The following is a 23,261-nucleotide window of genomic DNA, read 5'->3' as shown; positions in this document are numbered from 1 at the left end:
AGAGTTCACATGCATTGCAGTACGTTATGACATAGACACATTTGTTTTGTAACTTACCGTACCTGTGAACAGATGTGTATAGGGAGACAACATAAAACTTATATGTTAATTTATTAGTAGGTATTTCTACATAAATGAGTTGAGCCTCAAATAAGTACACATATCTATCAAGGTCACAAGGGTTTTGGCTTTACATAGTATTACTGTAACTGGTTTGAAGGAAGTATTAAATTTCAAGATTGTAAGCTCAACATCAACAATATTTCAAAACTCCACTATATCTCTTTTACAGAAGGGAGAAAACATGATGCATCAATGCTGGATGAGTCTGGTCTGTTGAATGAGCTCGAGAGGCATGCATTTTCACCAACTGGCCAGGCAATGTGTATTTATGGTGATCCAGCATATCCCCACCGTATTCATCTGCAAAGACCATTTCAGTATGGAGTACTGACACATCAGATGCAAAGTTTCAATGAGTCCATGAGTAAAGTTCGTTCCTCAGTCGAGTGGATTTTTGGGGACATCATTAACTATTTTAAATTTTTAGATTTTAAGAAAGACTTGAAGCTGGATTTAAGCCCCATTGGGAAAATGTACATTGTCTGTACCTTACTTAGGAATGCACTTACTTGTCTTTATGGTAACACAACCTCTGAGTTTTTCCAGTTAGACCCTCCATCTCTGGAAGATTACTTTGCTCAAGTGTCATTCAGACTTGAGGGCATAGCTGAATGTTTTTGGTTTGTAGGCTTGTTTTAACAGAAAATCTCCACAAGGAATTATACACATAAGAAATATTACAGGAAACCAAGGGTTCTTGACAAAACTTTTAATGGCAGCTGTCACCCAGATACTGTTAAGTCTGCATCAATTTCTTTCTTAGTATGATGAGCAGTGCTTCACAGATTTCCAAAATGCCTTTTGTGTCTAGGATTTTGACACCAAAAAAATAATATCCATACTCTGTCCATGGAAGGGGGTGCAATGTCACCCCCACCCCTCTGGAATTTCCAAATGTAAGCAGTGATTCGTATGGAAAACAAGGTCTTTTTCCCCCACCCCCAATATTATGCTATATGCTAAAACTGAAGAACAAACCTATGAAAATGAAGTAATCATTTATTTACTACAATCCAAGATAAAAAAGTATATACAGTGTAATATGCTATGCTGTTGTTTTTCTTAGAACAAGTGTAACACTTTTTTCAACATGTTTTCAAGTATAGCAATTCTAAATGCTCTTTTTGAAATACAATATTTGAGAAAATGGTTGACACTCAAAACATTTAAAATACACTGTAAGTATCAACAGAACAACAAGAAGGCAAGGTTCAATATCATTATCATGCACTTGCACACTCATATGAAATCTGCTCAAGCAGTTCTTGTTCACTTCTCCAAAAATTTAGAAAACATGGTTATCATCATGGTCTGGAATCCATCAATTTGCTTCTGTTGCTGTGCCAGCTGCTGGCTCATCAACTTCATCATAGCTTCATTCTTCTTGGCTTCTTGCTGCAACTCCTGCTTTTTCAGCTCCAGCTCCTCTTTTTTAAATTCATCCAACATTTCATTCCTCTCCTTTAGATACTCCAGGGTGTTGTTTCCACTTGATCTTCTTTTCTTCCCCTTTCCTTCAATCTCACTTCTTTTCATTCTGTCTCCCAGCCTCTCCATTGCCCTCTTTCTCACTTCCTCAGCATCTTTCTTATCTTCCTTTACCTTCCTCTTTTGTGCTGCTGTCTCCTGTTGGTCTCGATCAGCCTCATCTTCTCTCACAATGAGGTCTTCCAGGGCTTGCTCTACCTCTGTCAATTCTGGGGTGCTAATCCCACTTGCTCTTTCCGCCTCTCTAATTTTCCTCCTGTATGCTTTGGCAAGTAGACCATACCTTTCTCTAACACCTCTCTGGTCAACCTTAAATTTGGGGGCTTCTACTTGCAAAAGACGCTCAGAGATTTCGTTCCACTTCCGACCTCTTTGAACTGTCCCACGTTTCGTGCCAGCAAAGTGGCTGTTCGCTAGCATTTCTCTGACTAAAATGACATCATGTTCCTCTGTCCAGAACATCCTGTCATACGAAATGTGGCATAGTAAATAAACTATCAATGACAGTAGTGAAAGAAACAACACACAATCTACAAAAACTCTATCATATTAATAGAGGAAAACAAAGAAACGCCTTACGATGAAAGGTAAACCCCACTGGTAGTAAGAAACAAATATAATGCTAAGAAATAAATATAATGTGTGAACTGTGTAGGAAGTTAAAAAACACATGCATGATGTGTAATTTTAGCATATTCAAGTGTGAGGAACAGTGAGACCTATTTTAAAACTTTGTTGTGAAAAGGGAAGAGACAAAGAGCTATCGAGCTACGAAAAAATGCCGAAGAGGTTGGTTGTATACAAGAAAATATTTAATACAAAAATATTGGCACTAGTAAGTGCAGTTGTTCAATAGAAAACCGACAAGAAAAATTTCGGTCCCGAAATGTTTTCCGGAGTTTTGATAAACGCACGCAACTGGAGAGGAAAACGAAAGGTTTGACAAATGCCGGGTTGAGACAGCTATTCAGCAATTCAAGTCAAAACTCCACAGAAACACAACAGAAGTAGTCTTATTTCTATAAATGGAGGAAAAACTCTCTTGGGAAGTTTGTCGCTTGGAGTTGTTTTTCTCTTTCACGCGGAATACACGAAAAATATAAACTCCGTACGACAGTCGCAAGTAGAAACTCAATAAAAAAGAATGACTCTGAAAGTGGTATTTATATAAGCATTAAACAATGATTGAAAGCAGAAAAATGACAGGAAAAGACAAATCACACCTGCAACATCTGCACGACAGAAGCCAACAACAAACATAAAACGAGCCAACAAAAATATTTACTTACGCTGGCTTTTTGTTGCTTGTTTCCTTTGAACATGACGGGGAGGGGGTCGAGACAAACTGAGCAGAGCTCATTACGAGTTTACAGGACTAAATCTCTGAGGAAACCGAAGAAAATCAAGTACACAGAGGGCACAACGTCAAACTGGTGTTTTTGCCGTCCTCGACGGAGTCACGACGGGGTCACGCAACCATGAAAACAAACCAGATCTCTAATGCGCATGCTTCTTATGGGAAAACAACTTCCGGTCGGCCGTCGTCCTCGCTCCCGTCCTGGATCTTAAGGTCCCTATTAATACTCGTCTCCAAGCAAGCGAGACTTAACGCTACTAAGAGCGTTCTTGTTTTCTAAACAATGTTCTCACGAGTTGACGATAGGCTTTCTTTGATTAAGTGTACATTTGCTTTCAATACTCCTTATTTTACTTGTAATTGTTGTATGCACAACCCCACCAGCAATGCTGATCTTTTTATCGTACCATAAACTAAGGTTCTTACCTACCTACCTACCTACCTACCCTACCTACCTACCTACCTACCTACCTACCTACCTACCTACCTACCTACCTATCTATCTATCTATCTATCTATCTATCTATCTATCTATCTATCTATCTATCTATCTATCTATCTATCTATCTATCTATCTATCTATCTATCTATCTATCTGTCTGTCTGTCTGTCTGTCTGTCTGTCTATCTGCCTATCTATCTATCTATCTATCTATCTATCTATCTATCTATCTATCTATCTATCTATCGAAAGAAATAGAATAAATAATGAGATTAAAATGGCAAAAGCGAATTATTATAAATCAGAAGTGGAACAAAATGTGGGTAACCCGAAGGAAATATGGAGGACAATCAATGAATTAACATATCGTAAGTGCACTAGTAACTCTTCAATAAGTGAACTAAAAAGTGGTGATAATTCCTTCACAAAACCCGCAGAAATGTGTGAGATTTTAAATGACCATTTTACATCTGTCGGTCCAAACCTAGCCTCCACACTGCCTAGTGGAAATACTTAGTAGTCGTGGTAAAGTGGTTATCGGTTTGTGTGCAACACGTATATTTTAAGGTTGTAGTATACGTATGATAGTTTTAGAGAGCTTCAGAGGTGCCTCATGTGCGGTAAAGTCGCTGTCGTAACCGGGCCATAGTAGACGCTGGTTTCAGGGTTGGAATCAGCGTTACTGAGAACTAACAGAAACGGTGGTTCCACGAAACGTCAGTCATTGTCAACAACAACAGTCCTATTCAGGACTACGTTCACCCAGACGATCATACTCAGCCTAATTACGAAATGAATTACTATTATTACATTTTTGATCACGACTAGAGCCTCGCATTTTTCACCTTGTTGAACTATTTGGATGAGATTATTGGTCCACTTATTGAGGTGTTTTAAAACTGGATTACATGCAACCTATTACTGGTGTACCATGAAAATCATACCTACCTTGTGTAAGGTACTTTTGACAATCAATGTAGTCACTTCCGTTAATGGTCGTTTTCAGTTTCACCTCAGTCAGGCCAAGATTTTTTAGAATATCCTTCGTCACTAGGTATTCCTGCACCGCTCGATCAAGATCACCTGTACAATAGTCTTGCCAAAGTTCATTAAGGATCTTCAATGAACCGCATTCTACTGTGATTATCAAGCTTCCTGGCATATCATCATGATCACCTGGAAGTACAATCGTTTCGCGTATCTCTTTCATATACCGTGCAAAACCATTAAAATCTTCCATTGTTGATGGGTTTAAGTTGTTCAAGTACATTGATGCAATTAAACTCAGAATTTGTTGAGGGGAAGGAATGGCCCCATTTCCGACATTTCCGCTTGGAAAGGCAGTTGTATCTGACGTTTGAGGCTGACTTGGGCCGACTGGTGCAACTGTTCTTTCCTTGATCATCATTCCTTTGGATTCCTGTGGCTGCCCTAACATCACCGTAGCTCCTTCTTGTAGACCAGGTACCGAAATGGCTTCGCAGTCAATCTTTAATCTAAGAGAAGCTAATGAGAAAAAATCTAGCCTGTTAAATAGGATGTGGACATTCAAAATATGATTAATTGTAACATATCCCTATAGATGTATGTCCTTTCACATTTAGGGCTTGTGCAAATTAAACTATTGATTACATTTATCATCCAACATTCAACACAGGCTGTTAAACAGGGTTGTCAAAAAGAATTGAAGTAAAAGGAGAAATTAAGTGGTAAAGTGGACGGCACTGAGGGCCGCCGAGGCTTCCCCAGCGGCGGAACAGGGACAGACTAGAGCACCGCTTTTTGGAGGCGATTTAGATAAGATTTCACAGAGACATTGAGGAATGATAAAAGCTTAGGAGAATTGATTTTATTTTGAAAATCGCTTTACGTTAATGCTGTAGCCTTTAATTCAACAAAGTTGTCAGATGGGCAGTGTAAGATGGAGTGTTCAAATTACCCAGCACTGACCAACATGCTGCATTGTTTAAAGGGGCTATGTCACCCCTGACGCATGCGCGAGCTGATGAAAACAAACTTGAAAACGTTAACCCGATTTTTTCAAGTTCTGTCGGAGATTTTGGGAGGCTGATTTTATCTGTTTAAATCTCAGCCATCATTTGTTAGTTAGCGAAATTTTGTATTAAGAATCTTTCTTAATGGTGATTACAGAACTCCACAACTCCACAACTCCACTGCTGGCTCTTGGATATCTTTTTGGTGCTCAAAGTATGTGGACATATAATGAAGCGGTTACCGAGTTGGTAGCCTGTACTTGACTGTATACAGACGTTAATCCCCGCGGATTTGTTTCATATCACGCGCGCTCGAGGACTTTGAAGAAAAAAAAAGAACGTTCTTACAGCGGTATTCAGTCTCGTTTGCTTTGATATTAGATCGAGAAATGAGGAGGCGATTAATTCTACACGAAACAGGATTTGCTCGCTGAAGGTTTTTTACTTCCTATTTTATTGACGTCGATACTTGTATCTGAATTGATTTAGTACGCGTGTTAGCGACGACCGGAAATACGTCTGCGGTCGCAGGCAATACGCTTGTATCCCGGAGAAATTACATCATTGCCAGGGATCAAAAAAGTGATTTACATGGCACGTCATTTCAATCACCGCCGAAAATAAACCGCATTCGCATCACAAGACCCACTTGCATACACCGAATGCAAATATGGCGGACCTCTCGGCCGGCCCGGGTCTAGTTGCGCGAAAGCGAGGCTAGTGAGGCCTCAAGAGATTTGTTTTGACTGCGCGTCTTAGCGATTGATTCGATCGATATGGTTTGCTTCGAGTTGTTGCGTGCCTGAGCACCACCTAGCCTGTTAACAGGCTCTCTGTTTGTCTGTTTGGGAAAAAAAATAGCGAGGAAAGGGAAGGGAAAGGGGGGGAGGGAGCCTGTAGACAAACATTTGAGGCCGCTATTCCGCCCTCTTGTAATTATTCTACCGATAATCCGTCAGTAAAATCGTTATTTGAAAACAGAGTGAAATGGAGCGCGAGCCTCATTGTCGATTTTGCAAAAAGTCGTTGATCTCCGGTAAAAGAATTAATACGGTGCCGGTCTTTGGCGTTTCAAGAAATAAGACCTTGCTGGTTGACAGTGGTCAAGATAGCGTTGTACTAGCGCAAGCATTTGAATTCTTAAGATTTCCTCTTGAGCAAGGAGAAAACTTTTCCGATTTAAGCTGCTTAACTTGTGCGCGACAAGCCGTTCGTGTTGCTACAGTAGTTCAGTTTCTAATTTAACAAGCCCCTGCAATGAGCGAACTTGGAAGACGAAAGTTACAGATACTATCTTGACTTCTCCAGAACGTGAAGCTCCGAAGACAAGTACAAAGAGATCAGCAGCGCTTCGATCGCCGACAGGAATTACACCTATCTTCGGGTATTTATAGCAATAAAAGGGGGCGGTAGGCCTACACGACTTTTACCTCATGCCAAAATGCTGCTTGTTCCCATAAGTTTTTTCCTCTGTTGGGTCGATTATGCTCTGGAAGGTTATACATTTTCACTAAGCAAACGTGATTTTAGCCCCTTGTTTCCACTGAGAGGTCATGGCTCACATAAGAAAATTTGCTGAACGGAAGTCGGCTTTACCACAAAACAAGAAAGTGTGACAAAAATTCTGCCTTTTGTTCAGTTACAAAGTAAACCCGCCGTCACATCACTACGAGAACAACTTTATGAGCATATGACATCTAATTTAGCCTTCACAGAGAAAAATATACAAAAAGACAACGCTTTTCTCCTAGATTCTCGTCCGGAGCAAAAATCTTTGGTCACGTATCAAACTATACCGAGCTTGTAGGTATGTGTTTGGCTTATCAACACTTTGACTTCAACAGCGCCGATTGGATCTCCGATAATCTGCATGTGATCTCCAGCTGATATTTGCGAACAATGCGAAAGGAATTTATCTTTCGGTTCAGCAGACGTTCGTGGGGCAGGAACGCGTGACGACCCCTAAGAACGTCTGCGTGGGAGGCTACTAACGCGTTGCAGATCATGAGTCTCACTGCTTACGCAAGCGAGACTAAAGAGGGTCTATGAACAGGCTATCGAGTTGGCGGCAGCTGTTTTTATTAACGATTACAACAGTATGGCCATGAGTTTCGTGACCAAACTAAACGACTGGTTGAGCAGGGGTTATAGATAATTTCGGCTAGATTCCTTCTTGTATTTATCTTGATTCACGGCAACGATAAACACGACCGTTTGCTCGCCCAGCTTGTTCTCAACGGACTAAGAGAGGCAACCAGTCAGCTGACCAGTACGGGTTTGATCCTGTGAATGCAATGTTTTTTAACTCTTTGTGTTTGAGCATATTTTTGGAAAATAGAAGAGTTTACTTTCCCTTTTTATTCGCGGACTGCTTACAATGGAGTAGTGTGCCAATGATACTTGGTTCTGTTTTTCTCGAAGTCGCAGTGATTCGGCATGATCGAACAATTTTGCGCGATCAATGTGTGTTCCCTAAGATCAAAACAAAGACATAAAAAAACAGCGACTCTTCTGTTCTGTCAGCATCTACAGTTAGAATGATTTTTATGAGAAAACAACTCTTGCCACCCAGTCACGCTTGAGTGGTTTTCCACACAAATCCTTGCAAATTCTGAAATTTCTAAACTGTCGTGTAATCTTTCCCTTACGCATTTAAGGGCTGAAATTGAGTGTTATGAATTAAAAGGAGATTTGAGCCCCGGAATGTTTAAGGAAATATTTCACAACAGTTTAAAAATTCGAAATTTACAAGGATTTATTTGGAAAACCATTCAAGTGTGACTGGGTAGCAAAAAATGTTTTTCTCATACAAATCCTTCTACTTTTCGGTAGTCTGTTACATAGCCGTTTTTAGTGTCGTCACGCAACGCTCCTCCCCACAAACGGCTGCTGCGAATCAAACCACATTCCTTTCCCACGGTTAGCCAATTAGAATTCAGCTCCCATTAAGGTGTTCGCGCGACGTTTGCGATACGGTGACTCCTCCAATCCCAGCTTTGCTTTTATCGGTGCCCCATGCGTGAATGACAGAACAATCAAAATCGTCGCGTGAAAACAAGCAATCAACTGAAGTAGTGTTGTCGTAGTCAAGACCTATTCAAAATTTATGAGATAAGCAGCAGCAGCAAGCAAGTCGAACAAATGTGATGCACTACATGGATGTGCTTATAAAGTTGCCGGGTATAGTTTCAGGAAATCGCTCTTGGATAATTTATAGCGGGGGTCCCTCGCGCGCGAAGCGCGCGTGCGACAGAGCCCCATACTCATAGAATATGGTCAACCTCTTTTCTTTTGGTTGTCACGTTACTGACCGAGCGTACATACGTGCGCGTCTACAGATTGTACGGGTAGGGTAGGGGAAACTATCAAAAGGAAGGGAGGGGTGTCTCAGGCGTGTCTTGGCAAATCCACATCTTTTACATTGGCCATTCACAATATGGTCAATTGACAGCTGTCAAAACAGGATAGCCACTGACCAGTATCACATTGCCATATCGAGGGCTCATGTGTCAACTCATCAAGGTGACGTGATTTATTTGGAACCTGTCCCGCTGACCAGTTGTTTTACTAGATCGCGATCAATGTTCAATCTCATACTTTCTAGCTTATTTGAGAGCACAGAAAAACTGATAATGCACACATCCATTGGACATCAATGTTGTGATCAATTAACAGCTGTCAAAACAGGGTATTCGCTGACCAGTATCACTTGACCTTATCGCGGGCTCAGGTGTTGACCCATCGAGGTCAAGTATTTTTTGAAGTTATCCGCTGACAAGTTACTAGTTCTCAAATGATCGCAGGCTCAAGTCTGATTTTTTTTTTCATTCATATGAAATATGATTTGTTTTTGGGCTGCGCAATTAAAATTTTGATTTAAAACTGACCTCGGACCCGAAAATTCAAACAGCTATTACAGGCAGGGAAGACAATTGCTTTTGACTTTGCTCACCATGGTCACGCGTTGGTCACGCTCTACGTCCAATTTTTATGCTCTGATTGGTCAAAATTTGACAGGTGAGTTCATGCGGAAAATTTATGCAGCACCTTGAATCTTGTTTACCTGGACAGCTGAACCTGACAAAGTTTTGTGTCAACTTGTGATGTTTTTAACTGTCTTTTTCCACTGGATGCACAAAATGAAATTCGGCTGCTATCAGGAGTCTTCTGTTATTCATGGCTAGTTGGTTTTTGGTTGAGAAATTAATACATCACTTGTCATAGTCGGGAATCCGATTTCGGATGGCATCGTTTTCGTTTTTCACCTTGCTTGATGCCTAAAGGTCTGAAGCGATACTGGCCTTACTTGATACCTTTCAGGAGCTGCATCTCGAATGGTAAGCCTCAGTAATTATTGTGTTTGATGTTTGTTTTTTATATCTAATTTAATGAAGTCGGCTATGTAGTTTATGCACGTTTGTAGGATTTGAGACAATTTGATCTGACCAAGAATCAGGTTTGATATAAGCTTTTACAACTTTAAAAAGTTTTTAGACATTTTCTCACCGCAAATAGGAAGAAAACGTTCCAAAGAACATTTAGTTATAATTCTGGCTGTAAAAGAATGCTTTGAGCGATTTTCTTGCCTCGAGTTGATCTTTGCCTCAAAATGCCGCGCGTATAGGCCATTTGCACTAAGAGGTCATGTGACATCTTTTTGTGAAAATGAAAGTTACATGATTTTTTCTTCAAAAAACGATTAGTGGGTCCTATTTTTAGCAAAATAATAGTGATTTGGTTTTTCAAACCTGTACCATTTTCTTCAAATGAGTGAGTTCGTAGCTGGTCACGTGACCAAACTGTGATTTTTAAAATTATGAATTACCTCTTTCTGAACACAAATTTTGCGCTTAAACTTCAAGGAAAGTGTTGAAAAGTTGATGTAAGAATGTTTACAGCACATCTGAGCGTAACTATCAAACGTTAACAGGATCTAAGCAAAAAGTAGTTTTAGCCGCCATGTTGGAGGGCAAGAATATGCCCTCCAACATGGCGGCCAATACAAATGATACTACTTTGTTGAAAAATCAAAGTGCCATAAAATATCTCCTTTAAATGCGTTTCCTCTCAAATTTCGGGTGTAAGATAATTTTTATGTGCTCTGTCAATTTTTGGCATCAGCAAGATTCCAACTCATTGTTTAAAGGAAGCATTGGTCACGTGACCTCTTAGTGCAAGTGGCCTATTAAACGCTTTTAAAGATTACACATCGATAAAACCATTAAATAAAAAATAAACATAATAATTTCTTTATTATGTTGGAGCTTAACGCTAGTATGTTCGTTCAAACATTCGCTACAACTCGCACTGCAAAAGTGAGAACCGGCTGGCCGTATATGTGATTTTGGAAATTTTTTTAACGGTTTAGCTAAAAGCCTACGCGTGGTTCGATCGTCCTGAATATTGAATGAGTGCAATTTGTGTTGCAAAATTGTGAAATACTGCAATCTGCCCGATGTCTGTATGATAAAAACAGTACCTCATAGTACCAGATTTGTTGGCAAGATTTTGTAAAGTAAACTTGTCGAACGCAAAAAAATTCGACCTGATTTTTTTTCTTACGGTGATCAAGAGCCATTGTGGCTCTTAAATGTGATCGAAGATGATTGCTATTTTTTGGTTGTACATATGAGGTTATGAACTTGATGTAAGATTTTGTTGAATCTTGGGCTGTTTGCAAATTATTTTTCTTTAAAATCACTTAGCCTTTCCCTCAAAAGTCACATGAATGTGCTATGTGCTCTAAAGTTAACTGAATTGTGGAATACAAGTTCATTGTTTGATTTAAATTATAAATATTCTAATGGGAGCCTCGCTTTTAACCCTGGCTAAATCTATATATTAAGATTGCTTTTTTTTGATTCAGTACCCTTGAAAGTTTAATCTTGACTGTCTTCACATGTACAGCAACACAATGGCACATCCGGCAAATGAAATTCATCATACATATGCACGTTACAAAGAACCAACCGATCCTGGTAAAAATGTTGTAGGCCTATCAAACCGTTTTTTTTTTAACTTGAAACATTGTTAACCGCTTAAAACAAACTTTTCTGCAAATTAACCCTTTCGTCGCTTGCAGACACATTCAGCGACGATTGATTGATTTGTCGAATATTGAGAGGCGGGTTCGCTTCCTAGTGCCCTGCTGCTCACGTATTGTCAAGTTTCTTATACATGATTGGTTTCCTAGTTAGACCACAAAAGCAAAGGGAAAGGAATGTGGTTTGATTCTCAGCAGCTGTTTGTGGGGATGAGCGTTGCGCGACGACTCTAAAAACGGCTGTATAGCAGACTAAGTTTTCGGCGGCCGTTGCAATCGCTACTTTTGAGATATACGGCTTAAAATTGCAGGTTACCTAATTTTAATATGCTGTTTCAGCTTGTGCCAACAAAATTTTTCAAAAGCGAACTGTTTTCGTGTTTACCGAAAGTTGATCACGTGATCAGCTAATGCAAAATGCCTATTAAGTAAAGGTTCACGCAAGAAGGAAAGGGGCTTAACGCAAGGCTTGCGCAGTTACGAATCGTCTTAATTAGATTTTTTAATTAATTTCCAGTGCTCTGATTGGTGGAAAACCTTATTTTTCCGATTTTTCTACGAGAAAACTCGATTTTTGCCGAAATCCATACTTTTTACGGTAAAGTACCTATTGTTCTACCTATCGGCAAAGGGGCAAATTCGTATGTGCGGAAGTCGGTTTCCGATTCTTTTACAACTTGGCCGCCATCTTTGATCAACGTTTGCTGTGGTTGTCAACGCTAAAATTCTCTTTTTTCTACGTTCCTCAGATACAGTATGTTGCCCAGTATACGGCCACTTAAAACAAAAACTCAATTTCTGAGGCGCCCTTTTCAGTTCTCGGTAAACGAAGTATTTCGAATGAAAACTGAACATTTCAGCTTTAAGATGAAAGCTTTGGCGAGTTTACAGCTTGCGAAACAGTTGCAGAGGGCGCCGTTCCATTCAGGTGAGTAAACTTTTCATGTCTAATATTTACGCTGTTTAGGGAACGTTCCTTTTTTTATTGGGGGGGGGTGGGCCGGGGTATTTTAGAATTTTTTGGCGAAAAAAGTCGTGGCCCTCCCATTTCCTGGAATGGATTAATGCATGACCCTTCAGAAATACCCAAACAAAAACATCTGACCCTCCCCCCTACCTATCCATTCATCTGCGCACAAAGTAGTTAATTGTGTGGCGTGTGATTGTACGGTGAAAACTTGAAAATGGGCAAGGATGTACGAGGAATAGAAAGAGGGAAATGTGCTTGTGGTGAATGCGAGGATTTCATGAGGTCAGATGGAACAACTTGTGGTTACTGTGGCTGTTTGCCGACTCGCCATTCTAAAAAGGATGCCCACTACTCCTCTCACTCTGTTGGTGGCACATCGGCTGCGGGAACAAGTGAAAGCGAGAAGTGGAAAGATGAAGGTTCCCGAACCCAAAGGGCGAATATACTAAATTCTCAAATAGTACTTTGCCAAAATTCTACCTGTCCTTTTGGACCACTTGTCCCTACAAGGAACGCTTTCGCCACACTTGGGTATTTTTCCAAGCTAGAACAATTTGAGAGCCTTCATTGTGAGAAAGGAGAGCTTTATATGGAGTATAGGCAAATGTTGTGTCAAGAGCGAAATGGCCAACTATGTGAATTTTGCGAGAAGGATGAGACTACCAGCGCTCCACTTCCAACTTGACGACCATATCCCGACTATGGCAAGCTGCCAACCTTCCATTATCTCTCTTGGAGTGCAACCCCCACCAATGGCCGTGAGCCGGACGACTTCCAGCCTCGAGCTCAGATTAAGAGATTGTTTGAGGAAAGTGAACTAGTCAGTGGGGACAGTGAGGCTATTAGAAAGTTTTCAGATAAATACATTGTCCCCGAAAAACTTGTGGCAGAGTATGTTGAACACCTTGCCCAGATAAAAATGCGCAAGGAGAAGAAGAAAGAGGAGACTGAAAGAGAGCGAATGGAACGGCTGAACCGGCAGTACAATGGCATTGACTAAGAAGGACTGTACAACTCCGATACGCTGTCGTCCTTGAGAGTGGACGAGCTATCCTTGTACTTTTCCCATCACAAGATCACCTTCAAAGGGAAGAAAGCTGCAAAGGTCGCAATGATCAAAGCGCACATTGGCAGCTTGCTGTACAATTCAATGGAGCGTCAACAACCTCGGCAGCCCCCGCTTAGAAATGTGAGGCAACAGGTGACCTCATCACTTTCCGAGGTCAAAACTGACTCGCAAAGTGATGTAGTAGATCGAGTTGTTGGTTCAAGCTTAAGTGAAGAATCCTCACCGGAGACTGATTTTACACCAGAACCCCGCGCAGAAACATCAAAATATGGGCGAAAGCGGAAACGGGTCGAGAGAGACAATTATGTTAGTTGGGAAAAGATAGTTTTTTGATATATAAATTTTTCGATAACTGCAAATAATTTAGATTAATCTTGACTGGTAGCTTTGCTTGTATATACAAAATAGAAGCGACATGGAGTATTTTTTTCCTTGCCAAAAAAACTGTGACCCTCCCCCGGTTGAGAATAAAACAGGTTTGACCCTCCCCAATGTGTAAAAAATTTACTGATGACCCTCCCCTCCGAAGCCCCGGCCCACCCCCCCCCCCCCCCCAATAATAAACGTACCTTCCCTTACTGCGCAGTAAAACTAGTGCTGTTAATAAAAAGGTTGGTAATACGTGATATTTTCAAAGAAACTGTTTTATATTTAAAGTGAAGATACTTAAAGAAGTCAGGTTCGCACAAAATTTATGAATTCTTCGCGAAATTCAATTTGTTCGGAATAACGGAAGCCAGAAACATTCACTAAGTATCGATGTCAGGTGCTCAGTATCCGGACAGTGTTGTTTTGCTGTACAGAATCGTTGATTTAGTTGCGTGTAATCGTAAAATGCAATTCTACTCAACTCCTTATGGTAATTTTCTTACCTCATTCAGAGGCGACTTGATTTCGTGTACACGACTTGTTTCGCGTGACTGCATTTTCTATATACATGTATAACCGGAAGTGTCGGAGTTGAACCAGGAATTCACATACTTTCCCCAGTTGTGACTGCTAGAATGGGGTTGCAACGGTCTGAAAAATGTCTCAAAGGGGTTGAGAGATGTCAAAAGGTCACCTAGAATTTTCGGGAGCCTTTTAAGTTTTGATCCCTATAATTTTCGGATCACTAGACTTTCAGCTAGGAAATCCGAACATATGAAAAATTTTAGGGGATGAAAATACGCCTATATCTACCGTTTAAATACTAAACACGTTTAACAATGCTATGTTTAAGTGGTTTGAACTATATTCTCGTTGGGTGCCCCTGAAGAGTATTCAAGTGCCTGAACTTCTGCTTTCAGACCTTACAAAGAATGCGAACTGAGGACTCAGCAAATACTAATGAGGGCTAAGGCCATTGACAGTCTTGGAGCTCTGGCAAATAAATTTGTCCACTTCAATGGCAACGATATTCTGTTATTCATAAAAGACCTGGTGAACTCTGGAAAGTGGCAACTTACTTTTGGCAATGAAAGAAACCTCCTGTTTCAAGCGATGAACACTCGCAGCAGAGTACAACAGTTGTAAGGACAAGGACATAAACAAAGAAATCAGGAAAAATGCTGCTAAACAAAGTCAAAAAAAAGAAAGAGAAATATGCGAATTCAAGGTGGATTTTAAGAAATCTTTTTCTTGGCGTTCTAATCTAAGTAATGGTGACACAATTTCTGCCTACAAAAGGTCTGAAAGCGGGTATGGATTTTAGAGGCCAGGTCTGAAAACGTACCAGTGTGGAAAATGTCAATTTTTGGGTCTGAAGTAGGGTCAGGATTTGGAGAACCAGGCGGAACACCTCCACCACGAATTCCCAGGAATACCTCCCGGCCCCCCGGGGGCGATTTGATATTACTGTATCGTTCTGAGTTTTTAGGCGGTCCTCTCTCATCAGCTCTAGCTCCAGCTCCGGCTTAATTTCCCAGACTAAGCGAGTTGTAAAAAATCACGATTCGAAACGTTTGAAAGGAGGCGAAGTTAGGTTTTCATTGACGTTTTTCACTACCGTTGCCGATGTCCAATCGGCAGATCCCTCATAAGAACCAAAACCAATGAGGAAGAGGGAGGACCCTCGAAACGTCTGGATTTTGGTACCTTTTCAACACACATTTTGATAAACTTTGTAAAAATAAATAGATCCCTAATTTTTGATTCGACTGCTTCGCTCTGTGATTTTGGAATCAGGGATGTCAGCAACAATCAGTCGTTTTTGCAAAGACTGCGCTAGTCTCCTTCCAAAGCTTGCCTTCAGCAGCTATTTTATTAGTTTCTGATTTCCCGGTAACTTTGCTGGAGGTAAAGACCTCCCGTAAAGTACGGGGCAAGTTACTACCACTTTCAAAAAAGGGGCCCAGGGCCCAGTAACTATTCGGGCCCGTGAGCGAACTTTAAATTTAAAACCCACTGAATAGTAGCAAATTTTCTTGCTCATAACCAGTCAATTTTGCTTCGTTAACTAATAGTTTGACTTCTTTGTATTATTTTCAATTATTGAAACTTTGATTGTGAATCCCAACACGGTAAATGCATAAAGCCATTTTTCGGGCCCGAAAAGATACCGGGACTTTCGAGAAACAGGCCCCAGGCCCGTAACGTTGGGAAAAGAACCTCTAGGAAATATAAGGTAACTGTGTTCTCCTCTCCCCTTCGAGTGTTCCCCTCGGGCAGCCTGTAAAAAAAACATCAACGGGACCTGCTACGCATGTACTTAATTGAAAGGATAAGGTTCGGTCAAATGAAAAGTTCGACGTTTCAACTGGGACTTACGAGAAGTGGTCGTTTACGAGAGGTTCTAACTACATGTATGAGGCTTTGACTTGGAAAATTTGGTGTCTTGGATAAGTGGTTGCTTATGGAAGGTGGGCGCTTACGAGAGCCGGTCGCACACGGAGATTCAACTGTACAGTGTACACTGTACATGTACTTAAGACAAATAGCCCTACGAATAACGGTGCGCTTTTTTGGAAAAAAGTCTCAGGTTGAGATTTTAAAGTAATTAAGACGGAATCCATTAGGAAATTGAGTAATTTTGTTTTGAGTGGACAGAAACCTTGTACCAGAATAATTTAAAGCATATTGTGTTCTTTTATACGGGGCTAAAGATGTAATTAGTTATCTGTAATAACACCAAAGAAAATTTCTCATTGGAGCCCAAGAAAACGAATGACAAATTTCACAAAAATTTGGCATTTATTTTCTCGCGCCCCTATGAGAAATAGTCTTTGGTGTTATTACAGATAATAAATTAAAATTATCTGTAGCCCTTGAAAAAAGTAAAAAAGAATACAGTATTGTTTAAATTATTCTGGTACAAGGTTATTGTTCACTGAAAGTTGAAATTACTCAATTTCCTGATGGATTCCGTCTTAAAATGTCACAAGAATTAAAACTTTTATTTCTTTGTTTTGTTTGTTAGTTTGACTGTTTGGTTTTTTGCATATCCTTCTCGTACCAAGGGCGGATCTAGAGGGAAGTTGCAGGGGGCAAGCAACCCCCGCCCCCCCCCCCTCCCCCACCCCACCCGCTAGATGAACTGCGGCTTTCTAATACAACTGGTCTTCTGTATTAAAATTTGCTTAGGTCACCAGTCAGTTACGCCATTCCTAAGAAAAATCCTGGATCCGCCCCTGTGTATGGAATTTCGACTCCACCATTAACAGGGTTTACACTGTATAGACACCACATGATTGTATGAAACTTTACACTTACATCCTGAGGTGATATTTGACATCCTTTCTACAAGTTTGTCACACTGTTCCTCCCAGCTGTACTCTCCCGCATAAGCTTCACGTGTTTTTTCAATCTCTTTAAGACGCATCTTCCTGTCTTTGTGACGGACAGCTTTGATTGCCCGGGCCCAATCTCTAGGATCTTCTGACTCCACAACAAAGCTTAAACCATAAGGAACTTTCTTCAAAGCCTCGCCAAGACCAGAGTTCCCACTGACCAGCACAGGCAGACCAGCAGATAAAGCCTCAAGGGTAGCTAGACCAAAGCCCTCAGTTCGCGAAGGCATTATAGCAAGATCTACTTCACAAAACAACCGAGCAAGTTTCTCCCTGCTTTCACAAAAGCAACGTACAGTTAGTTGACGTCGATCAATGCCTTGCTGGAGTAACAAATATCTTACTTTCTCCTCTTCTCCACGTGGTGCACCAACAAAAAAGAGTTTGTAGGGTTGTGGCTCGTCTTTCAACTCAGCAATAGCGCGAGCAGCGATGTCATATCCATTTAGTTTAAAATCTCCATTGTCATCAGGTCCAAACATCAAAACACTAAACGTTTTTCTTTCTTCAGTGGCTTGCATCACATCAGAAAATTCAGAGAAGATGCCTGTGGTAAGCTCGAGAACATCTTGATCCTTTCCACAAGAACGGAGATCATGTCTGAAAACATCAGCCAACTTGGGTCCAACTGCTACAACTTGATCAGCTTTTTCACAGAGTTTCACCTCATCCTGGTGCAATTTCTCAGCTCTTAAAATAGCATGGGACCTGTACATATCCAGCTCCTCAGGAGCTGTGTGAACAATCTGTATCCACTTGCACTTATGATAACGTTTGATAAACTGTACTTGCCGACCAAGAACAGCCCCATATCCTACCACACAGTCCACAGCATGGCCTTCAGGTAGATAAGACAACCAGTCAATTGGGTTTTCATAACATGGCATTGCTTCTGCTTTAATAAGAAGGGCATTGTAACTTGCGGCATCTTGTTTATCCTCTTCACTGCACTGAGGAAGATAAACACTGACCTCCACGCTGGGGTGTTTCGCCAACTGAATGGCAAGCTCTCGGTTGATGGTTGACACGTCTCCTTTTGTTGATCTCCATTCACTGCTTAACAGAGTAACTTTTAATTTCCTGTAGGAAGTGGATCCTGAATTGTTTTCATGGTCTTCCAGTGATGAAGAGGCTGTGCTAGGAAAGGATGACAAATCCTAAAAGAAGAGTAGCATGAAATTTACTAACAAACTTTGTACAAACTGTAATAATTATTATTACAACTAGTGTATAAACTAATGAAAGTAATAAGTAATGAAACTCAAGTATCATCCTTCACTTCTATTCTGTTCTCCTGTTTATAAGGTTTGGACTAAAATTACAAGAGGAGGAGGTAAGGAAACATCAGTCTATTAGTATTGCTAACACGAGGTAAGCTGTTTTGTTCACCCATCAATTTTTCCCATACAATTCAAATCGTTATTGTTTTGACTGCTGTACAACTGTGACAAATGGTACACTTCGTTTTATTCAAAGGTTGACAACCTGTGGTATTACATGTACATGTACATACATATCTCCAAAACAAAAGGGAAAAAGGTTCAGCCAACATGCATTATAATCTAACCAAAAATAGCATTTTATGTATTACAGTTGCACATCTCAAAAAATTAGTATACTTACAACACTTACAAACTTTACTTGCTTTTAATATAATTTATGTCACTGGAATGTCACATCTTTGATTAGGGGTAGGGGAGGACAAAAACAACTTGCATTAACAAATTGTAGCCAATTCTGTCCTCATAGTGATGATAAAATTACATGTACGTCATTTGGATCAGGGATCCACAGCACTTGGAGATAGTTTCAAAAAAGCAACAGTTACAAAAGCTTGTTAAAGTCAAAATACGAGTAAAAAAAACAACAGAAACACAGGGCAAAAAAGTAGAACAATGTTATTGACAATAACTTTTCCTGCTTTGTCATTGGCTACTAAACAAAAGGTAAAATGTAAGGTGTCTCATTGGCTAAACATTTGACAGGTTGAGTCATGCCACTGCCTTGGATAAATTACGAATTAACTTGTTTTCCAACTTCAGAAAAGAATGAGATCAATCATGTTTATTGTCTTGAAAGACGGGGGCATTTTAGGGTAGCATGTAGTAGTACACATGTACATTTGTAAACCAGCCCAAGGTTAAAAATTATTCCAAGGAAAGATAACTTGGCACTGTGGTTGAATGTGGTACAGTAGTCCACAACTGCAATTCGCCCAGCAGTATGTGGCCAGTAAATAAGCCTGCATACATGTAGCTGGCCGTTTAATTGGCAAGCAAGCGTACTTATACATGTAGTGATGAAGGGACTAGGTGTTTCTGACCCGTTCTCCCCATGGCTTCATCACTCGTTTGCACCCCCCTTTATTCTACTGCCTCTCACCGCCAGATACGCAGGCTACCACTAAACATTACGGTGTACGTCACTGCAGACCAGTAAGAGAGATAAAGTGAGAAACAATTTCCTGTCCAAAAAGAGGAAGTGACAGGTCTTAGAAGGCTCAAATCAGACCTTCTAGGATCTTAAGACTGAAATGACCCCCCACCCCCACTCACCAACATTCAGACAGTGGGAAAAATGAAAACATGGAAGTGTAAAGAAACCTTGTCAATCAACCTTTATTTGACCAGCACCGAAGTTTATATGAATAATAGTTATTTGTACCTCCATCTGCAGCCTGGAGATCACAGGAATCCTAAAAATTGTTCACCACTAATGCTGCAACAAGAACAGAAGAAGAGAGTAACATGTAGTAAATAGTCCTGTGCACAATGTTATCTAGTAAGGTTCAAGATGGATGAAACGTTTGGACTGCCAGCCATAGAGTACTTTTAAAATAAGTACTCTATTCTCTTATCACTTACCAGCAATTCTAGACAAAGTTAGAACACTATCAGGACGATTCACGTAAATTTTTTCAAAATTAGAGGGAAATTGGTAATTTCATACATTGTACCATGCCCAAGGCCACTCTAGTTGTGAAATTACGTTTCAAAACTAAAGCAGTATATTTTTGTTATTATCAGGGAATCTCTCCGAGGTGATTAAACAAATTTCTGGAGTGTAAGAGAAGTCTTTCGAATTTCCAGACGACAAGGTATTATTTAAGCTTAGTCTCCAGCCATGGGTGTCTCAATGCACCCACAGTACTCCCCACCCAACCGCTGGGTGCCCAGGCTAAGTTTCTTGTACATGATGTCATGATGTGACGATTTTTTCTCATGAATGCGAACCATCTCCCATAGAGAGTTTTTTTTTTTTTTTTTGCGTAGCAAGATTAAAAGTGTACTGTTTAACAGTAATAGAAGACACAGATAGAAAGGGAGAGTTCAAAAGAATATTCAGTTTCCTTTTTGTAGGAAAAGAAAAGCTTCAATGACTTCAACCAAGTTTTCTTCACGACAGAGCATTTGTCCTGTTTTGAAACACAACCAAACTCAGCAAAGTTTGTAAAGAAATTTCAGGTTCACTTTTCACATAATGGCCAAGGACATTATTACACTTTCAAAAGGGAATTTGTGTATGACTATTTATAAATGTTTGATAGACGGTTTATTCATTTTGACTTTGGCTTTAAAGAAAAATTAGAAATTGAGCCCTGATTTTGACATTGATTTTATAAGTGTTAAATTTTGCCATGTGCTCTTTTATAAATTTGCTTGATCCCATCCACACGATCAAATAAGTGTTCTGCCAATTGGCATGTTTTAAAGAAATTTACCAACCCCTCAATCCAGTTTTTCTCATAGAGCAGTATAGGAGCTATATATAAGCAAACTGTGCAAAAGAAAAATAACCCTACATACTTCATAACAACATGGAGATAGAAGAAGCTTGGGAAAGATTCATCGTAAATTCATTGTCAATGGGGAATAAGTACACAAAATTAAAAATTAATACTAGAAATACGTGTATCGCAGAACCTCGCAAAGCTCGGGCGGGGAGAGAACAAGGCCCATAAAATGTCAGAGATGGAAGGGTGAGAGAATTGGAGTAAAATAATCATGTAGCTTGGGAAGGCGAGTTTCAACACTGGCTCTAATATTGGAGGGTGAGATTTAGTTAATCTCCTTTTGGTTGGAGTAAATTGCAACCCAGTGCTCTCTCATTAAAAAGGATTTTCTGGGATTTAAACAGGGATGGAGTTGTTATCGAAGGGTAGCCAATGTTTAATAGGTCCCGTGTTCACCCCATTTGACTCTCCTACATGTGTAATTTACAGTAAAAAAAATGAGTGTGATAGTGAATAACTGCAGGCAAATATGCAGCTAAAACCCATGCTATATTTAATGTGTAAGAATAATGTATTACTTGTGAAGTGTGTCATTAGTAGTGAGTGGATGAAATGGTAGGAGATAATACTGCAGTGAAAATAACAAGTAAATTCTGGTAATTGGAGAAAAAAATATTTATTGTTAAGTAAACTGCAGCAAGAGAGTGTTTGTACTTGTTGTAGTACATATTCACACTTGACAACTAATATTGTTTGTAACAGTAAGGTGCAAACAACTATTCACTTACATGTACACTAAACTAGAAACATGTAGTGAGATATTTATCCCACTTGACCTCGTTTTTTGCCTTTAATTTTTCCCCCACTGCAGAGCCTGCTCCCAGGCTACATGTATGTCATTAAGGATGCAGTTGAGGAGAATTATGAAAGTGATAATGACTCATGATTATTGAGTATGCAGTACCCTCATTAGCACTGAATTATTCCTGTAAAAAGTACCAAATCATATTTGTGTAGATGCATGAGAAACAAATAATCATGCAAGAGTGAATTTGTATGAAAATCAGGTCCACATACAAGTAATGTTGAAGGTGATCACTTTTTCAATTCTTAACATGCATGAGTTTGTTGAGACGTGAAAAGAATTAATTTTCCTGGCATGATAACACATGTCACACACTAATATTGTGTGTTGCCTATTCCTGCATCAAAAAAGATAATATTGACTGTAAACTTCAAGCATTGCCTGATCTTCTCGACACTTTTTGAAGCGTTGGCAATCGGTGTTCCCTCTCTTCAATAGTTTTGGTTGCAGTGTAATTGTAGTATTTTGCCTCTGTACATGTACATCTTTAAGGTTGCTGTGCTAAGCAACGTTCTCTCTGCTTAGCGGATGTGTCCTTCGATCCTCTCACCGATGAATTTTAATGGGCGTTCTCCAGAGGAGTTTCGGTGGAAAATCTTCCTAGGCGAGGATTTCCAGCCACTTGCTGTGAATGTCATTCTGTGTCATTTGCATGGGAAGTTGCTCATGAATCACCGATCGTAAACATTGTTTCACAGACAATGAATAAACACATCAGCCTTTCATGAATAAAGCATGAAAATGCGCCCTGGTCATCAGTGGCAAAGTCTATGTTGCCTGGAAATGCAAAATGCTACATGACATCATTGGCAGATACCAGGCATACAAATTATTCACAGAAAGGTAAATGTAGAAAGATGGGGCATCTGAATTTGCATCTGGCTAAGACCAAGCATGCGTGACAAGATTATAATCTCACTTCGTGAGGAAAAATATGTCCTCCAGGGAAAAAGAAAGTTTGAAAGCTGAAAGAGCCAAGGCTTAACCTTGTTTACAAGCAAAAATCTGCAGGCTGTCACTTCATTTAATTTTGTGAAGAACGAGTTGTAAGCTTACATGTACATGTTGTTGGATTCGCTGATTCATAAGGCATATGGCTTTTTAAATAAAGTTTTGCAGGAAATAATCTCTCTGTCTGTTATTTTACAAGTGTTTGTTCATTCATAATATTACTTGAAAACACAATTGTGAGACAACAGAATATAAGCTGAATTTAAACTTATGTTCCGCACATTAACGCACATCAAATCTTAAAATTTTTACACTTAAACAATTTTTACTTTCTGGCTTGTCTGCCCTCAAACTCAAGTAAGTTTACCACCCAAATGGTAGTACGGTAGTACTGAGAAGTACCATTTTATGAAGTGACTCCAACTTCACAACGAAGCACGATTTGAGATGAATGAAACTA

The 23,261-nt window shown here is 39.9% G+C and overlaps 2 protein-coding genes across 2 annotated transcripts in view; both read right to left on the bottom strand.

Annotated features, from left to right (window-relative positions):
• Nucleotides 1-18,249, bottom strand: part of LOC140925075 (uncharacterized) — a 34,236-nt gene extending 15,987 nt beyond the window's left edge. Inside the window, exons 1-2 of the mRNA XM_073375028.1 lie at nucleotides 17,176-18,249; nucleotides 4,358-4,915 (exon numbers count right to left, since the gene is read on the bottom strand). Coding sequence (XP_073231129.1) covers nucleotides 4,358-4,915; nucleotides 17,176-18,139 — 1,522 coding nt within the window. The 5' untranslated portion in view covers nucleotides 18,140-18,249. The remainder of the gene's footprint in view (nucleotides 1-4,357; nucleotides 4,916-17,175) is intronic.
• On the bottom strand, nucleotides 1,332-3,144 carry LOC140924264 (uncharacterized). Its single transcript, XM_073374299.1, has 2 exons — nucleotides 2,901-3,144; nucleotides 1,332-2,074 (listed from the first exon to the last, which is right to left on the bottom strand). The coding sequence occupies exons 1-2, from the start codon at nucleotides 2,969-2,971 to the stop codon at nucleotides 1,393-1,395; spliced, it is 753 nt and encodes a 250-aa protein (XP_073230400.1). The 5' UTR covers nucleotides 2,972-3,144; the 3' UTR covers nucleotides 1,332-1,392.
• Nucleotides 18,250-23,261: the final 5,012 nt, after the last annotated feature.

This window comes from Porites lutea, chromosome 14, assembly GCF_958299795.1.
Source record: "Porites lutea chromosome 14, jaPorLute2.1, whole genome shotgun sequence".
Lineage (NCBI taxonomy): Eukaryota > Metazoa > Cnidaria > Anthozoa > Scleractinia > Poritidae > Porites > Porites lutea.
This window is presented reverse-complemented; position numbering and strand designations above follow the sequence as displayed.

Bases quoted from the DNA above. Each gene is read 5' to 3' on its own strand.
- LOC140924264 (XM_073374299.1), bottom strand. From the start codon at position 2,971: ATGAGCTCTGCTCAGTTTGTCTCGACCCCCTCCCCGTCATGTTCAAAG. The intron at 2,075-2,900 runs GTAAGTAAATAT...TTCGTATGACAG, and splicing joins ACAAGCAACAAAAAGCCAGC to GATGTTCTGGACAGAGGAAC.